We start from the raw sequence: 16,504 nt of genomic DNA, 5'->3' as shown, positions 1-16,504 counted from the left end.
CCCCCGCCCTAAGAATCAACAGCATTCTTGGCAAAGAACCATCATATCTATGTGTATGTGTATTTGAAAATACAAATATATTAATATATATATATTTTGTGGTTACAACAGATTTTCAGGATACGAGGTTTAATATACAAAAGTCAAATCACTGTTTTATATACCAACAATGAACAAGTGGAATTTGAAGTTGTAAACATAATACCATTTATATAAACACCCCCCAAAATGAAATACTTAGGTAAACTTAACAAAATATGTACAGCGTCTGAGGAAAAACTACAAAACTGTGATGAACAAAATCAAAGAAGAACTAAATAAATCTAGAGATAGTCCATGTACATAGATAGACTCAATATTGTCAAGATGTTGGCTCTTGGGGCTCCTGGGTGGTTCGTGCGGTTAAAGCATCTGCCTCTGGCTCAGGTCATGATCCCCCAGGGTCCTGGGATCGAGCCCCATATCAGGCTCCTCCTGATATCAGCCCCATATCTCCCTCCTCAGTTTAGAGTCTGATTCTCCCTCTGCTGCTCCCCCTGTGTGCTCTCTCTCCCTTCCTATCTGTCGAATAAATAAAATCTTTTAAAAAGTTGGCTCTTCCCAACACGATCTATAGATTTAACAAAACTTCAATCAAAATCCCAGCAAGTTATTTTGTGGATATTGAGAACCGATTCTGTAGTTTATACGAAGAGGTGAAATAACCAACTGAATATTGAGGAAGAGCAACGAAGTTGAAGGATTGACACTGCCTGACTTCAAGACTTAGTATAAAGCTATAGTAATCAGTACAGTGTGGGATTGAGAAAATAATAGAGCAGTGCTCAGAAATAGACTTACATAAATACAGGCAACCGATTTTTGACAAAGGAGGAAAGGCAATACAATGGAGCAAAGATTGTTTTTTCAAGAGCTAGTGCTGTAACAAGTGGACATCCATAAGCAGAAAAGTGTATCTAGACACAAATATTACATCCTTTATGAAGACTACATTGCAGTGGATCATAAACCTAAATGTAAAATGCACAACTATAAAACTCCTAGGAAATAAGATCAGGGAAAACCTAAATGACCTTGGGTACAGTGGTGACTTTTTAGGAACAAGACCGCCAAAGACATGATCCACAAAAAAGAATTGATAAGCTGAACTTTATTAAAATTAAAAACTTCTGTTCTGTGAAAGACAATGTGAAAAGAGGATGAGAAGACAAGCCACAGACTTAGAAAAAATATTTACGAAGGATACATCGGATTAAGGACTGTTACTCAAAATAGACAAAGAACTCTTAAAACTCAACAATAAGAAAATCAATAACCCATTACAAAATGGACCAAAGTCCTAAATAAACACCTCCCCAAAAAAGGTATGTAGATGGCAATTAGCATATGAAAAGTAGCTGAACATCATGTCATTAGGGAATTGTGAATCAACAATGAGATGATACGATACAACTATCAGAATGGCCAAAATCTAAAACATTTGGCGACACAAATGCTGGTGAAATTGTGGAGGAACAGGAGCTCTCATTCATTGCTGGTGGCAATCCAAAATGGTACAGCTGCTTTGGGAGACACTTCAGGAGTTTCTAACAAAACTAAACATACTCTTACCATAAGATCCAGCAGTTGTGCTCCTTGGTATTTACCCAAATGAACTAAAAACTTAAATCCACGCAAAAGCCTGTGCGTGGGTGTTTATAGTAGATTTATTCACAGTTGCCAAAACTTGGAAACAACCAAGATGTCCCTCAGTAGGTGAGTGAATAGACTGTGGTCATCCAGATGATGGTATATTATTCAGCACCAAAAAGAAGTGGTCTGTCATGCCATGAAGCCACATGGAGAAACATTAAATGTATATTACTGACTGAAAGAAGCCAATTTGAAAAAGCTACATACCCTATGGTTCCAAAGATACAACATTCTGGAAAAGGCAAAACTATGGAGATGAGAAAAAGATAGTGGTGTGGGAGGGGTAAAGGGGGGAAGAACTGATGAATAGGGATAGTACCAAGGATTTTTAGGGTAGTGACACTATTTTGGTTATACTGTAATGGTGGAAACGTGTCTTTATACATTCATTAAAGCTCCTAGAATGTACACTACCAAGAGTGAACCTAATGTGAACTATGAACTTTGGGTGATAATGATGTGTCAGTGTAGGCTTAGTGCTTGTAACAAATGTATTATTGTCGTGTGGGATGTTAATAGTGTGGGAGGATGTGCATGTGTGGGGACAGGGAGTGTCTGAGAAATGTCTGTGCTTTCTGTTCAGTTTTGCTATGAACCTAAAACTCTCTAAAACGTAGGATTAATTAATTGAAAAAAGTTTGTAATTTACCCATAATAACATTAAATGAGAATGGATTAAACACTGATTAAAAGAGTGTTGGCAGAGGTTGGCAGAATGAATTTTTTAAATAATGATCTAACTATATGCTATTTGTAAGAGGCACAGCTTAGATTCAAAGACACAAATGGTTTCACAGTAAAAAGATGGAGTAAGATATTCCCTGCCAACAGTAACCAAAAGCAAGTTGGAATGGCTATACTAATATCAGACCAAATAGGCTTTTAAGACAAAAATTGTTACTAGAGACAGAGAAAGACATTTTATAATGATAAAAAATTAAGAAAATATAACAATTATAAATATATATGCACCTAATAATAGAGCTCCAAAATATGCAAAGCAAAAATGGATAGAATTAAAGGAAGAAATAGGACGCCTGGGCGGCTCAGTCAGTTAGGCATCTGCCTTCGGCTCGGGTTGTGATCCTGGGGTCCTGGGATCCACTCTTGTGTCAGGCTCCCTTCTCAAGGGGAAGCCTGCTTCTCCCTCTCCCGTTGCCCCTCCCCCTGGTTGTATTCTCTTTCACTTGCTCGCTCTCAACTAACAAAATAAAAATCTTTAAAACCCTAAAAATATAATTAAAGGAAGAAATAGACAATTCAACAATAATAGTTAGACACTTCAAACTTCAATACTCTAGCTCACTAATAGAACAATTAGAGAAAAGATCAACAGGAGATAAAGACTTGAACAACACTACGAATCCGCTAGACCTAACAGTCATCTGTAGAGCACTCCACCCAGCGGGAGCAGAACACATATTCTTCTCAGGTGCACAATGGAACATTCTCCAGGACAGACCATAAAATAGTCTCAATGAATTTATTTATTTGTTTTTAAAGATTTTCTTTATTTATTTGACAGAGATAGAGACAGCCAGCGAGAGAGGGAACACAAGCAGGGGGAGTGGGAGAGGAAGAAGCAGGCTCCCAGTGGAGGAGCCTGATGTGGGGCTTGATCCCATAACGCCGGGATCACGCCCTGAGCCGAAGGCAGACGCTTAATGACTGCACCACCCAGGCGCCCCTCAATGAATTTAAAAGGATTGAAATCATGTGAAGTATGTTTTCTGACCACAATGGAATGAAACTAGAAATTGTAACACAAGTACTTCAAATGTTCTCATTTGCATTTCCCTGTTGACTAATGATGTTGAGCATCTTTTCATGTCCTTATTGGCGTTTTAATCTCTTCTTTGGTCAAGTGTCTATTCAGATCTTTTGTCCATTTTAAAAAAAAAAAGATTTATTGGAGAGAGAGCGTTGGGGGGGGAGGGGCAGCAAGAGAGAGAGTCCCAAGCTGACTCCACGCTGAACGTGGAGCGTGATGCAGGGCTCGATCCCAGGACCCCGAGATCATGACCCAAGCTGAAACCAAGAGTCAGACACTCAACTGACTGTGCCACCCAGGTGCCCCTCTTTTGCCCATTTTTAAATTTGGTTGTTTGCATAGTATTGAGTTGTGAGTGTTGTTAGTAAGTTCTGGATACAGGTTCTTTATCAGGTTGTGTTTTGCAAGTGTTTTCCGAGTCTGTGGCTTGTCTTTATACTTTCTTAACAGTATCTTTTGAAGACCAGCAGTTTTAAATTTTGATCAAGTCCACTGACAGGGCTTAGAACCAACAACACTCCAATATGAGTGAATACACTTAGCACCTAGATTTTGGGTTTAAGTGTACTTCTTTTTTTTTTTTTTTAAAGATTTTATTTATTTATGTGACAGAGAGACAGCCAGCGAGAGAGGGAACACAGCAGGGGGAGTGGGAGAGGAAGACACAGGCTCCCAGCGGAGGAGCCCGATGTGGGACTCGATCCCGGAAGGCCGGGATCACGCCCTGAGCCGAAGGCAGACGCTTAACGACTGCGCTACCCAGGTGCCCCTAAATGTACTTCTGCATTTAAAAGATTCATAGAGAAATGGCTGATTCCAGGGCTGGGGCAGAGAGAGTACAAGATGAGCCTGGAATATCTTGTATACCAGGAAGCAAGGAAGTGCTTAAAGAGTACTGGAGATTAGTCAGATGCATATCATAATCATGTTAAAGGGGTTCCCACTGGCCAAATCTGAGATAATTTGAACATCAAAAGAAATATTGATTAGTGATGGAGCATAGCCTATTGAATAACCTTAGAAACCATGATATATCATGGAAACAGATAGATATAAATAAATGAATGGAGGAAAGACGAAGACCCTTTCTTATGGTGAAATGACAACTAATAAATAGGTGAAATGATGGAATTAGGGAATCACCATTGAGTAACCATGATGGTAGTACTTTATTTAGAGAAGAATCACCAGTTGGTGCTAAAAGAAATGGGTTGACATTTTGCTGAGGAGCAGGATGCTTGCACATTTTCGAAGTATCTCTTCACAAAATACATATTAATTACAAAGAAAAAAATAATACTTTTATGATGGAGAAGCATGGAAGATGCTTCCTCAACCAAATGATCAAAGTTCCCCTCACCAAAAAACAGCACCGTGTGCCCCTTGGTCCCCATTGAGGATGACACAGATCAGCCCTGTGGTGTTCCTGCCAAAAAGTGCGTGGTCTGATGAATCCAAACTGATATTGTGTTTGTTGGCCTGTGTGCCTCAAAAATGTCAAGGTCACAAAAAATTAGGGAACAGTGAGGAATTAGATTAAAGAAATATAGCTACTAACTGAGCTTGTCAACCTGGATTGGGTCCTGGAGCAGAAGAAGGAAAAAATGTTTCCTGTAAAGAAATCCATAGCATAAGTATTCCACATTTCTGTTTCGTGGAAATTCAGGCACAAAGCACCCTCCAAGAAAGGGAGAATCTCTGCATACTTATTCTTTAAAGTGTTAGATGATTTTTTTCCATGTTTATTAATAATTTGTATTTTCTCTGTTGTGAATCATCTGCCTTTATCCATTTATCTTCATTGTAGGTACTTCTCAGTACCTACTTTTAATTATAAAACAGCTTCCTTGTTTAAAAAATAAATATAAACTGTATAAAAGGGCGTAAAGAAAAAAAAAAGCCCCTCCACATCCCACTCTCCAGATGTTCTCCCTCTTATTTTAGTTTTTAAGGTTTGTCTCCCACCCTTTTTCCTTCTTTTCACTCTTTAAAAATTTCTAAATATTTTTTGTGAATTACTCATGCAGCAAAAACATACATCTTTAGTGGACGAGGGAAGCAGAGTTTACATTGAAAAAACTGAATGTTTTATCAATAGATTTTGTGCTAAATATAATTTTATGTTCAAAACACACGTTTATGTATATTTAAGAACTTTAAAGGTATGACGACCTCATAGCAAAGCATATGCATAATTGATACAAAATCGGAAATAAGACCATAGCTGTATACAGTGAGCTAGTAGCTTAAATTCTGGGCTGTTGGCTACTGGGTATTTACCCCAAAGATACAGATGTAGTGAAGAGAAAGGCCATATGCACCCCAATGTTCATAGCAGCATTGTCCACAATAGCTAAATTGTGGAAGGAGCCGAGATGCCCTTCAACAGATGACTGGATTAAGATGTGGTCCATATATACAATGGAATATTACTCAGCCATCAGAAAGAACGATTACCCAACATTTGCAGCAACATGGATGGGACTGGAGGAGATATGCTAAGTGAAGTAAGTCAAGCAGAGAAAGACAATTATCATATGGTTTCACTCATTTATGGAACATAAGAAATAGCAGGAAGATTGGTAGGAGAAGGAAGGGAAGAATGAACGGGGGGTAAACAGAAGGGGGAATGAACCATGAGAGACTGTGGACTCTGGGAAACAAACTGAGGGCTTCAGAGGGGAGGGGGTAGCAGACTGGGATAGGCCAGTGATGGGTATTAAGGAGGGCCCATATTTCATGGTGCACTGGGTGTTATATGCAAATAATGAATCATGGAACACTACATCAAAAAAAAAAAATAATTCTAGAATGAACAACCAGAAAAGAAAAAAATGAATGAATGAATGAATCAATGAATGAATGAATGAATAATGAATTCTGGGCTGTTAGAAACCATTCCATAGTCTTTGGTGTTATCCTTTGATTTAGGAAAAAAACAACCAAAAAAACACACAAAGGAGTGTATCTCACCCCTTAGGTTTTTTTTTTTTTTTTTTTTTTTTTTTTTAAGATTTTTATTTATTTATTTACTTGAGGTGGGTTGGTGGAGAAAACACAAGCAGGGGGAGCAAAAGAGGGAGAAGCAGGCTTCCCACTGAGCAGGGAGCCCAACAACATGGACTCCATCCCAAAACCCTGAGCCGAAGTCAGACGCTTAACCGACTGAGTCACCCAGCCCCTCACCCCTTAGTTTTATTAACTGTGAGTTGAAATTGCTGTTTCAATATAGTAAACTCTGTGTAGTACAGATCAGGGGGTGGGGGGTGAGTCTTCTCTCCCAGGATTAACTAACTGAATCTTTTGTTTTTCATCCTTCATAGAATAATAGAATTTTAGAACTAAAGGGCCACTGGAAATTCTCTTCTAACTTTCTTGTTTTATAGGTGAGAAACCAATGCCTGGAATGTGGAAGGCATGAAATGAGGCCCATGTGGAGTAAACAGCTTGTTCCTAACCCCCCATGAGTTAGCGACCCTTGATCTGTGTGACTACAGTGAAGGAGCCAGAATGTTAACAGTGAAGCTTTCACTCATTCATTTAAGAAATGAATGAAACATTTATTGAATGTTGAACATACAGCCTGTACTGAGGAAGGGGAGTCATTCGGGTCACAAATGATTTGTAAATTAACAACTGTACATGATGCTCTGCTCTTTCTTTCATTGCCAGTGAGGAAGGCCCATGGCTTTAGCTGCCCCGGAGCCTGGGAATGGGACACGTGGAATGAGAACTAGGTCTGTCTGTGGACTTCTGTAACGAACTGAACTTTTTTGTGTGTGTTTTTTTCCAGCTAGAAGAGGAGAGATCTGTGCTCAATAATCAGTTGTTAGAAATGAAAAAGAGGTAGGCTTTCTTTTTGTGTTTACTGTTGCGTGTATGTGTTTAATTAGGAAAATGTCAGAACATGATGCCTACGGTGACTTGTGGAAAACATGCCACCTTCTTATATTCAGAAAATTGGATTGTGGTAGTTTGGTGCTCGTGATTGATAAGTGATGAAAATGTATTTGCAAAAGTTACAGTATTAATTACCAAGACAAAGAATAGGTTAACTTTTAAGCCGCCTTCAGTTGCATTTATTCAGAAGTGTTCAAAGATCAGATTGTCTCGTTATACTGCTGTTACGTCCTCATTTTCAGGAGCTAAAAATGCTGTAGTTTTGCACAGAGTAATTGATCGGCATATAAATACTGATTGCATTATATAAAAATTTTAACTTTTCAATAATAATGTGCTAGCGTCAACTTGAATGTTTCTATTTTTCAAAAAAAGAGCGTTGTTATTGTTATTCTCTCATGGTAATCAAATGATACTGAAATGGAAACCTTCCAGCACTTTTGAGTAAGGATGAACCGGCCCAGAGAAATAACCGTTGAGAAGCCTGATGCTTCTATATCCTGACAGTCTCTGCTCTTTTAAATGTGCAGTTTGTGTCTAGAGAAGTTCTGCGCCTTGCGCTGCACGCCAAGCAGACGGCGTGTGCCCTTGCTGACGACCGCAGCCTGTGCGGTACTGAGGAGATGGGCAGCGCACTGGGGACACACTTTTTTTTTTCTTAATGAAAACGAAACTTAAAATAACTCCTTAAGAATGTCTTAATCAAGAATTCATCCCTGCTGTTGCACAGTATTTTATTCTTTCTTGTCAGGGCGGAGGAAGTTCCCCTCACCGCTGACTTGCGTGTTTTACCCTGGCAGCGTTTCCTCCCGCCAACATGGCGGTTGCCTAGGAACTGAGGCTCTATTCAGCCCACAAAGATAGTGGGATCCACAAGCTGCATTCCAAAGGACGTTAGGCCTCGGTCCAGGGGTGCCTTTCCTCCTTTCTTTTTTAAATTAAGAAATACTTACATTCGTTCTTCTGTCAAGTTTCACACCAGAACCCGCGCACGTTTCATCAGCGCCCCCACCCCAGTCCAGCCAGCTGTCCTCCAGGCGGCCATGAGCTGTGGTGACTGGTCTGCCATGCCTTCCCCGGCACCTGTGTGCAGACAGCCACAGCTCTGCCCGGGGTGTGGGGGCGTGCGGTGGCGGCAGGGCGGGGGGGCTCCGGTTATTTGATTTTACGTAGATAAGGCTCTGTTTCTCTAAAGAGAACCTCCCTATGCAGTTATCAGGGGGGTGTGAAAAAGTTAATAGGGTTTATTCCTGTGTCATTCTGGTCAGAGAGCATATGAAAATGGGCTGGTGTAATTAAGCAAGTACTGGCATTATCCCTTTGTATTCATAATTCACAAACTTCATCTCAGAACGACCCAGTGAAATAAATGGTGGGGCTTGCATTTACAAAGGATGAATGAAACGAAAAGCCCAGAATGTTAGGCAACTTGGCCAAGAACTTAGATGCAGGCCTAAGACCGAGGGCTTCAGATTTTTATGATGCGGGCTCTTTTCTCACTGTACATTTATTTATTATTACTCTTAAATATTTTTTTTTTTTAGAGTAAAGCTGTTATGTTTTCTTAGTCTTTACCATGTGACTTTAAATTACATGCCTTTGAAAATGTGATCAGGCGTGTGACTTTTTTCTCGACTTAAAAAGATGGAACAAGTTTGGGTGCTTGTTGAGGCCACTTCTTATTTCACCAACTTTGCTCCCATTTTAAGCCCTGGATAAGTTTAGGAGACCGTCTCCTGAAAATGACTCTATGTCAATAAATGCAGATAGAGGTGGTTATTTTTTCTGAAAGTGAAAATTTTAAAAACCTAGCTTCTCCTACTTAGCACTGTTATTTTGTCAGTTTAGTCCTCATGGAACATTATGTCTGAAATCTGAATGCAAATATACTTTAGCTAATAATTTGGGCCCTTCAATGCCCTCTAAAAGCCAGTTTGATGATGGATTCATATGTAGGTCTGTGCGTGTGATAGTTCAGTAAATTGAGCATCGTGTACTGAGAAGGATTTGTTATGCTCTTAATTTAAAAGGCTGGAAACTACTTAAATCATAAAGGTATTTGCAATGTAGTTGTTCATGCAAGAACTGAGATCTTAGTCAAGAGTTTCATTGAGAAGTGATAACTGAACACAGTCACAGTAGTATCTAATTGTGTCGTTCACAAGGTGATTATACTGAAGTGCAGAACTTATTCCTGACCTCTAGGCACAAACTACTTACTATTCAGTGGTAGCATTGTCCTGTATTTGCTACAGTCTTTTGGTATCTGAACATTGAATTGCAAGCAACATGTAGTAAAGGTTTTTCTCCTAACTTTAGCATGTAATCATTATTTTGGAAACTGGTTTCCAAGTTAGGCAGACCTCTTTTAAAACGGGCTCCAAGAAACCTGGCAGAGCAGAGCCATCCTTGAATTGCTCTGCCTGACGGAAGTAGAGAAGCGGCCTCCTCCGTCCACTGAAGCCTACAGCAGATTTGGGAGCATGTTTGGCTTCCCTCCCTTCTCTAGGCTTTGTGGTGTCACTGCAGGGACTTGAGAGCCCAAATCTCAGACGTGGACTCTGGAGTCAGAATTAATGCGGTTAGTGTCAATGCAGGATCAATGTCAGGAATGGAAACTGGTTGGCGATACCGTCTACGATACCGAGTCTGAAGCGGTCCTGTGCTTCTTCAGCTCATTAAGCTCACTGTGGGTTGCTGACTGTCTGACTGTCTCGAGCCTGCGCTACTTACCAATGCTCATTTCACCCTCTCTTTTCCCTTCCCTACTCCTGCTTCCTTTGCTCTATCTGTGTGTCTTTAATGGTAAGACTAAAGAAAGTCTATCCACGTTATAATAAATAAATTTCATATATTTTTAGTAAAACAAATGTTGTATATATTTTTGGCTGCCTTTGTCCCTCTGTGTCTTGCTTTTGTTTTGTAAAATATTCTCAGCAGTACACACACACCACACACCACACACACGCCGTTTTTCTACCTATATACAGCAAAGAACTTCAGCGCAAATTTAGCTCTCCTTACTGTACCTGCATTTCTCTTCATGTTTCTAATATTTGGTTCTTGTTATCTTGCATTTCTAAAGCTTGCCCAGTAACACTTTAAGGTATTTGCTTCATTACTAGAATTTATTTCTTAAGTAAGTAGTAAGGAAAGAATCTGGGTAATATGTTCCCCTTAGGGGAAAGATTTCTGGCCCCCATGGCTGTTCTTTCATATCATGTTTATCTTCCCTTCTTGATACTTTCGGTAACACCAAATCACTCTGGCCAGCATGGCTTCCAGGTAACAGGGCCCCCCGCCCCCGGCAGTGTGGTTTGTGACTCAGATATCTGTAATGTTGGCATAAGTGGTTTAAATTAGTCCCTCTTGGTTTGCACAGTGGGATTAGGGCTTAGAAATAGCCTAGGAAACCAGCAATGAAATATGCCACAGAGGCTATTTGTCCTGTCATTTGATATATAAATCACGAGGCAGATCCCTTTCTTAACCATGTGTCTTTCGATAACCTGCACAAGAAACGTTCTGCTTGCCATCTTCCTTAGAAAGCAGCCTCCCTCAGGGGTTTGTGTGTATGTGTTAAGCAAAGGTTCCCGTACCTTTTCCCTTCTGCCAGCTGGTGGTGTCTCTCTCCCTCCCTGACACAAAGACCCTACAAGATTTTGGCTGCCTAATTCTAGTTCTGATTATGGAAGAACTTAACTCTGTTCAGTAACCCCCAAATCCTGGTAAAACTACATTTTTCAAATTTGACTTGGGTTTATAACAAGTGAAACTCTTGAAATATTTTTACAATAGAATAAACTACCAAATAAGTTTAATTGAAACTTAAGGAGCCCCGGATTTTTTTTGATAACTTCAGATAACATCAGATATTTACTTTCTAGGTGGAAGAAGTGCCTGTCTATTCCTTCCATTAAAATCTTTGCTTTGTTTTAACCTAAACAAGATCCTATTTCTTAGCAGGGTGTTGTTCACTTAGTGATTTCACAGCACCAATACCCACCCCCCTCTCCAGTGTTCATATCATGCTTGGGTGTTGAATTCAAGAAATTTCTGTAAGTCTCAGTTTCTTTTCTTACTACTTATCCTTCTGGAGTGTAAGTGTAAGCCACACAACGAGATAAATACAACACTTATATTTTCATCTTTGTGTAGAATTTCAATTTACCATAAATCATGAGAATTCTGTAATTCGTGTGCCGGATATCTTGGGTCTCACTAACCAGACATACATTCTGCCATTTCTAACCTGGGCCTCAGTTTCCAATTCTTCCAGTCGGTTCTAAAACAGACTGAACCATGACCTGCTCCGCATTCACTCAGTTCCTTCTTCTAGGACCGGGAGCAGTCTGGCTGCATGTTGTTGAAGTTTCGAACTCTCACTGATGACCACCTACATTAATGCAGTGTCGTAGGTTGGATGGTCTGAGGCTAGCTAGGACGGTTTTTTTTTCCAGTCGTGTTTTTCCCAAAATATTTTTGTGATACAAGGACTTTTTCCCTCTTGTTTCACACTTCATGTGATTTTTAAAACCTTTTTATTTTAAATTTTTAGATTTACAGAAGAGTTTTAGATTTATAGCAGAGGCAGAACGTACCCTTCACCCTGTGTCCCCTGATAAGCCCATCGTACACTCCTTGGTACATTTCTCAAAACTGAGAAAACAACGTTGGTGCAGTTTGCTTAGCTAGACTCTAGACTTTATTCTGATTTCCCCAGTTTTCCCATTAATGTCTTTTTCCTCTTCTGGGATTCAGCCTAGGAAACCACCTTGCATTTAGTGGTCATGCCTCTGCAGGGTCCTTCAGTCTGTGACAGTTCCTCAGTCTTTCCTCGTCTTTCATGACCGTGGCACTTTTGAGTGCATATAATTTTTACAACAAAAATATAAATACACACACACATAAACACACAGTAGCCTGCCCTTCTGGGTTGTATCTATTGTGTCTTTGCCCTCCGTCCCTGTCTTCCCTTCATCTTCCCCTTCCTTTTTCCGCCCTTGACTCTGGGATAAATGTTTCCCTCTCATTAAAGCCTGGTTCCACTCCCTCTGCTGACAACCAAATGCTGAGTCAGGCTGATAACATAAACCAAGCGCTCTGATGTCCTCCCTCTAGACACCCCCCCCCCCCGCCCCATACTTTCGTTCTACACCTGGAAATCCATTTTAACATTTCTGTTCCAGTCTTTATGTCATTACCTTTAATTTCTTTGAGCAACGTAATGTCCTTTCCAGATACTATGGATGAAAAGTCATAATCCTTCAGTGTGAATAGTAGTAATAACCTTTGCTACTGTTTTGGCCCACGAGATCTCAAAAACACATTCTCGAAAGTTGCTAAAAGTTACTGAAATTAGTGAGAACCAATCGATACCTCCAGCATAAAACTGCTCTGCATGACATCCGTGTATACTCGCTTTGCATGTGCGTATTTTAATTGTTGTTATTGCTTGGTAATAATTTATTCAAGAAGTAACAGAATTCAGTTGGGCGGGTTGTAGATTTTAAAAGAATTCTTTGGGGGTTACAGTCTTGTTTTGTTTTGTTAATTCTTCCTCTTCCAAAGTTATTAACTTGTTTCTTTAAATTCAAATGGATACAATGATATGCAGAGTCTGGCATGTCTATGCATAGGTAAACTTGTTCTCCCTCACAGTGAGTAACATTTCACATAAAATTTTGCAAGCATAATAGCCTTAGCCCCCTTTAAAACTTCCCCGTGATACTTTTTTCTTTACGTTAACTCAAGTTAATTGCGTGTTCGTTCTAGGGCTGTTGTATGTTCACCACTCTCTCGGTTGATTTCTGGAATTTTTTTTTTTAACTCTTTGGTCTTTTAGAGAATCCAAGTTAATAAAAGACGCAGATGAAGAAAAAGCTTCCTTGCAGAAATCCATCAGTATTACTAGTGCCTTACTCACCGAAAAGGATGCAGAGCTGGAAAAACTGAGAAATGAGGTAGAGTACCATCTGAGGGGACGTTCCCGCTGCCTCCTTCTGTTGCAACCTCGAGCCTAAGCTAACCCGCTGCGTTTCAGGTCACAGTGCTCAGGGGAGAGAGCGCCTCCGCCAAGTCCTTGCATTCGGTCGTTCAGTCTCTGGAGTCTGATAAGGCGAAGCTTGAACTCCAGGTAAAGAACTTGGAGCTTCAACTCAAAGAAAACAGGAGGCAGCTCGGCAGCTCCTCAGGTATAGTGATGGCCCCGTGGTGCTTCTTTCTAACACCGCCGTTCCCTGCAGAGGAGCTATTGTTAGTGAGATGTCCCTGGAAGGCAGCTGTTGTGCTGCCCGACTGGCCCACCTGCCTTTGGCTCTCCCACCACCGAATCAGATAAGGGCCAGTCATGACCCAGGTCCTCTGCACAGGGCTGTGCTGGTATGCCCCCTTCTGGAGTCTTGGCAGCAGTAGGAGACTTAAGTGACAGCTGCCCTCCCAGTAGCAGCTGTGGGCTCTGAAAGCGCACCGCCATCCCGGGGAGCAGAGGTCCCTTTGTGAGCAAGTGATAGCTGGCTTTGCTGCTTGGAGTTCCAGGTGGGTGTGACGGGCATTCTCCGCAGCAGTGGGCCAGCCCCGAGGGAGCACATGAGCGGGGGAGGGCCAGTGTGTGTGTACGTCCCTCAGGGCCCCAGATGCCGGACAGGAACCCATGCACTGTTCCCAGAGAACACATTTGGGAATTCCACGTGAAAATATGTGTCTGACGCTGGCCTATTGGTTGCAGTAACCCAGGAAAAAAGATGGCAAGTTTTGTGAATCCCTGTCCATTTTTTTTTTAATTAAGGTAATACTGATACTCAGGCAGAAGAGGATGAAAGAGCCCAGGAGAGTCAGGTAATATTCCTTTTTTTTTTTTTTTTTTTTTTTTTGCTTGGCTTACTCACTGTTTTAAAAGATCATTTAACCTTTTGAAGAGGCAATATGTTCATATGGTCTAAACAATAAATAATATTAATAATGCATACAGTAGAAAATCTCCCTCCACACACCGTCTCTCGTCTGCTCAGTTCCCAAGCCATCAAACAGGTAATCATTCTTATTGGTACCTTTCTAAAAAATCCTTCTGAGGTTTAAAAACCTGTATATAAAAACCAAAACTAGTTGTCTTTTCCTCTCCTTTTTGACACAAATGGCGGCATATCTCATCTTTTTAGTAGCCGTATAGTATTCCCTTATGTGGATGTTCTGTGATTTAATCAGTTCCTTGTCAGTTGATATGACCTTTGGGATGTTTCTGATCTTTCAGGTGTATTAGGAACAATGCTATAATGAATTATCTTGAACATCTATCATTTTGCAGATGTACTAGTATTTCTTTAGGACAGATTCCTAGAAGTAGAATTGCTCTGTCAAAAGATTCCTTGCTCCTCTTGACCTTAAAAAGTCAGAGTTCTTGAAAACTGTTTCCCTAAAGCCAAAATTATCAAAACAGCCTTAGTTCTAAAAATGGGATTATATGGAGGCCAACTGTTCTGTATTTGGAAATATAATTGCACATAAACAACTAATGTCCATCTTCAACTTTAAAAGTACAGTTTGGTTATATTCTGTTCAAAACTCAAAGGTACACAAACCATCACGTTTAAATAAAGAGAGATTTAGTGAGTTTGCAGTTTTAGTTATCCAACATCTCCTTCGAAAGACATGAAAGGGTTCAACAGATGTACTAACTCACCTTGGATAGTGTTGTCTGCTTAGTCTGTGCGTCTGAGAAGCGTAGACTCAATTAACCGTTTTTTCTTCTCCCCTTTCCTCTCTCTGCTTCTGTTTCATCTGCCGCTGCCAACACTGTCTTCCAATCAGCAAATGGTTTGTTTTATGTTTCCTAATATGTGCTCGTGTGTGGGGGAGGGTGGGGTGCGTGTGTGTGTGGTTTCCCACTATACTTACATCCATTTTATGGCTTTTTCTTCTTCCTGCAGTGTAGCTCCTAACAGGATAAAGTCTTAGAAAATGTACACCTCCCTTCAGTGTTGGAAGGGGTCCCCTGCAGAGATTCCTGAAGCTAGTGCTTGCTAACTTTGTTTCAGAACTTGCGCTGGCAGGAGAATAAGGCCAAATACTTCTTTAAAAAGTGAAATATATCATTTTTAGTATTATAAAGTAGGATTTATTCAGTGGATAGAGAAGTTGGACCTTTTTATTATATATTATATAAGAGGGAAAAAACATTTTGTTTTTAAATTGAAGTGCCCTTGGTTTGAAAGGAGACGTTAGGACAGGAATGTCTCCTCCTGATGGTCACCTCATTGTCCCACTGCTCAGTGAATCTTAGCACAGGTGCTCCTTGTACGTGTGGTACCTGAACACTGCCCTGTCGCCATGTGCCACTGTCTCCTCAGCTGAAAGGGAGCTTGAGCCTTCTCTTTGAAACACCTTCATTTCCTCTGAAGATAACATGTATTGACTGTCCCACTCTGACCAGTCAGTAGATGTTAAGCGGCGGTCGGAGGGGAATTTCCATGAACTTGTTCAGATCTACAAAGCATAAAAGTTCTCGATTTGTTCTAGAGCTTAACCAATTAACTGGTTATGCTTTTTGTAGAGTTTTGTATAGGTTTGTGTGTACATATAAAACATTTAAACGTGGGCTCCGTAATGGCCACTATTTGCCCCTCCTGTGATGCCCAGCACATTTTGCAGCCATAGTGTGAAAGTATACTTTCATGACGTTTTTGATACTCCAAGCATACATTTAGACATTTTATACATTTGTGTTTTTTTTTTCCCGGACAAATCAGATTGATTTCCTAAATTCGGTAATCGTGGACCTTCAGAGGAAGAATCAAGACCTCAAGATGAAGGTGGAGATGATGTCAGAAGCAGCCCTTAATGGGAATGGTGATGACTTAAACAGTTACGACAGGTATTTTATATTAAGCAATACTGATCAGAACCTTTGTTCCGCCTAAATAAAGGAAGAAACAATTGCCTTGCCCATAAATCGATTTCCATAAATCTGGCAAGAGTGATATAACACTATAAATGGTTCAGTGTGAAAATTTAAAATGTGGACTGTAGAACGTATACTTGAGGCTCCCAGACTTAGCCATAGTTAGTGCTTGATTAGTTTTTGTTCTTTGAGAGTGATACTGCCTCTTGAATTTCATCTGATAGAGATGAGTTTCTGATTATACA

The 16,504-nt window shown here is 40.3% G+C and overlaps 1 protein-coding gene across 13 annotated transcripts in view; it reads left to right on the top strand.

The window, feature by feature from the left end:
- The window catches only part of CLIP1 (CAP-Gly domain containing linker protein 1), a 117,045-nt gene that overhangs the window by 98,891 nt on the left and 1,650 nt on the right, over window positions 1-16,504 (top strand). For all 13 annotated transcript variants that reach the window (XM_057305934.1, XM_026514812.4, XM_057305932.1 and 10 more), the window contains 5 exons: window positions 7,257-7,309; window positions 13,209-13,326; window positions 13,407-13,557; window positions 14,151-14,200; window positions 16,108-16,232. In XM_057305934.1, the coding sequence (XP_057161917.1) occupies window positions 7,257-7,309; window positions 13,209-13,326; window positions 13,407-13,557; window positions 14,151-14,200; window positions 16,108-16,232 (497 nt within the window). The remainder of the gene's footprint in view (window positions 1-7,256; window positions 7,310-13,208; window positions 13,327-13,406; window positions 13,558-14,150; window positions 14,201-16,107; window positions 16,233-16,504) is intronic.

The sequence above is a fragment of the Ursus arctos genome, unplaced genomic scaffold, assembly GCF_023065955.2.
Source record: "Ursus arctos isolate Adak ecotype North America unplaced genomic scaffold, UrsArc2.0 scaffold_34, whole genome shotgun sequence".
In the NCBI taxonomy this organism is placed as follows: Eukaryota; Metazoa; Chordata; class Mammalia; order Carnivora; family Ursidae; genus Ursus; species Ursus arctos.
This window is presented reverse-complemented; position numbering and strand designations above follow the sequence as displayed.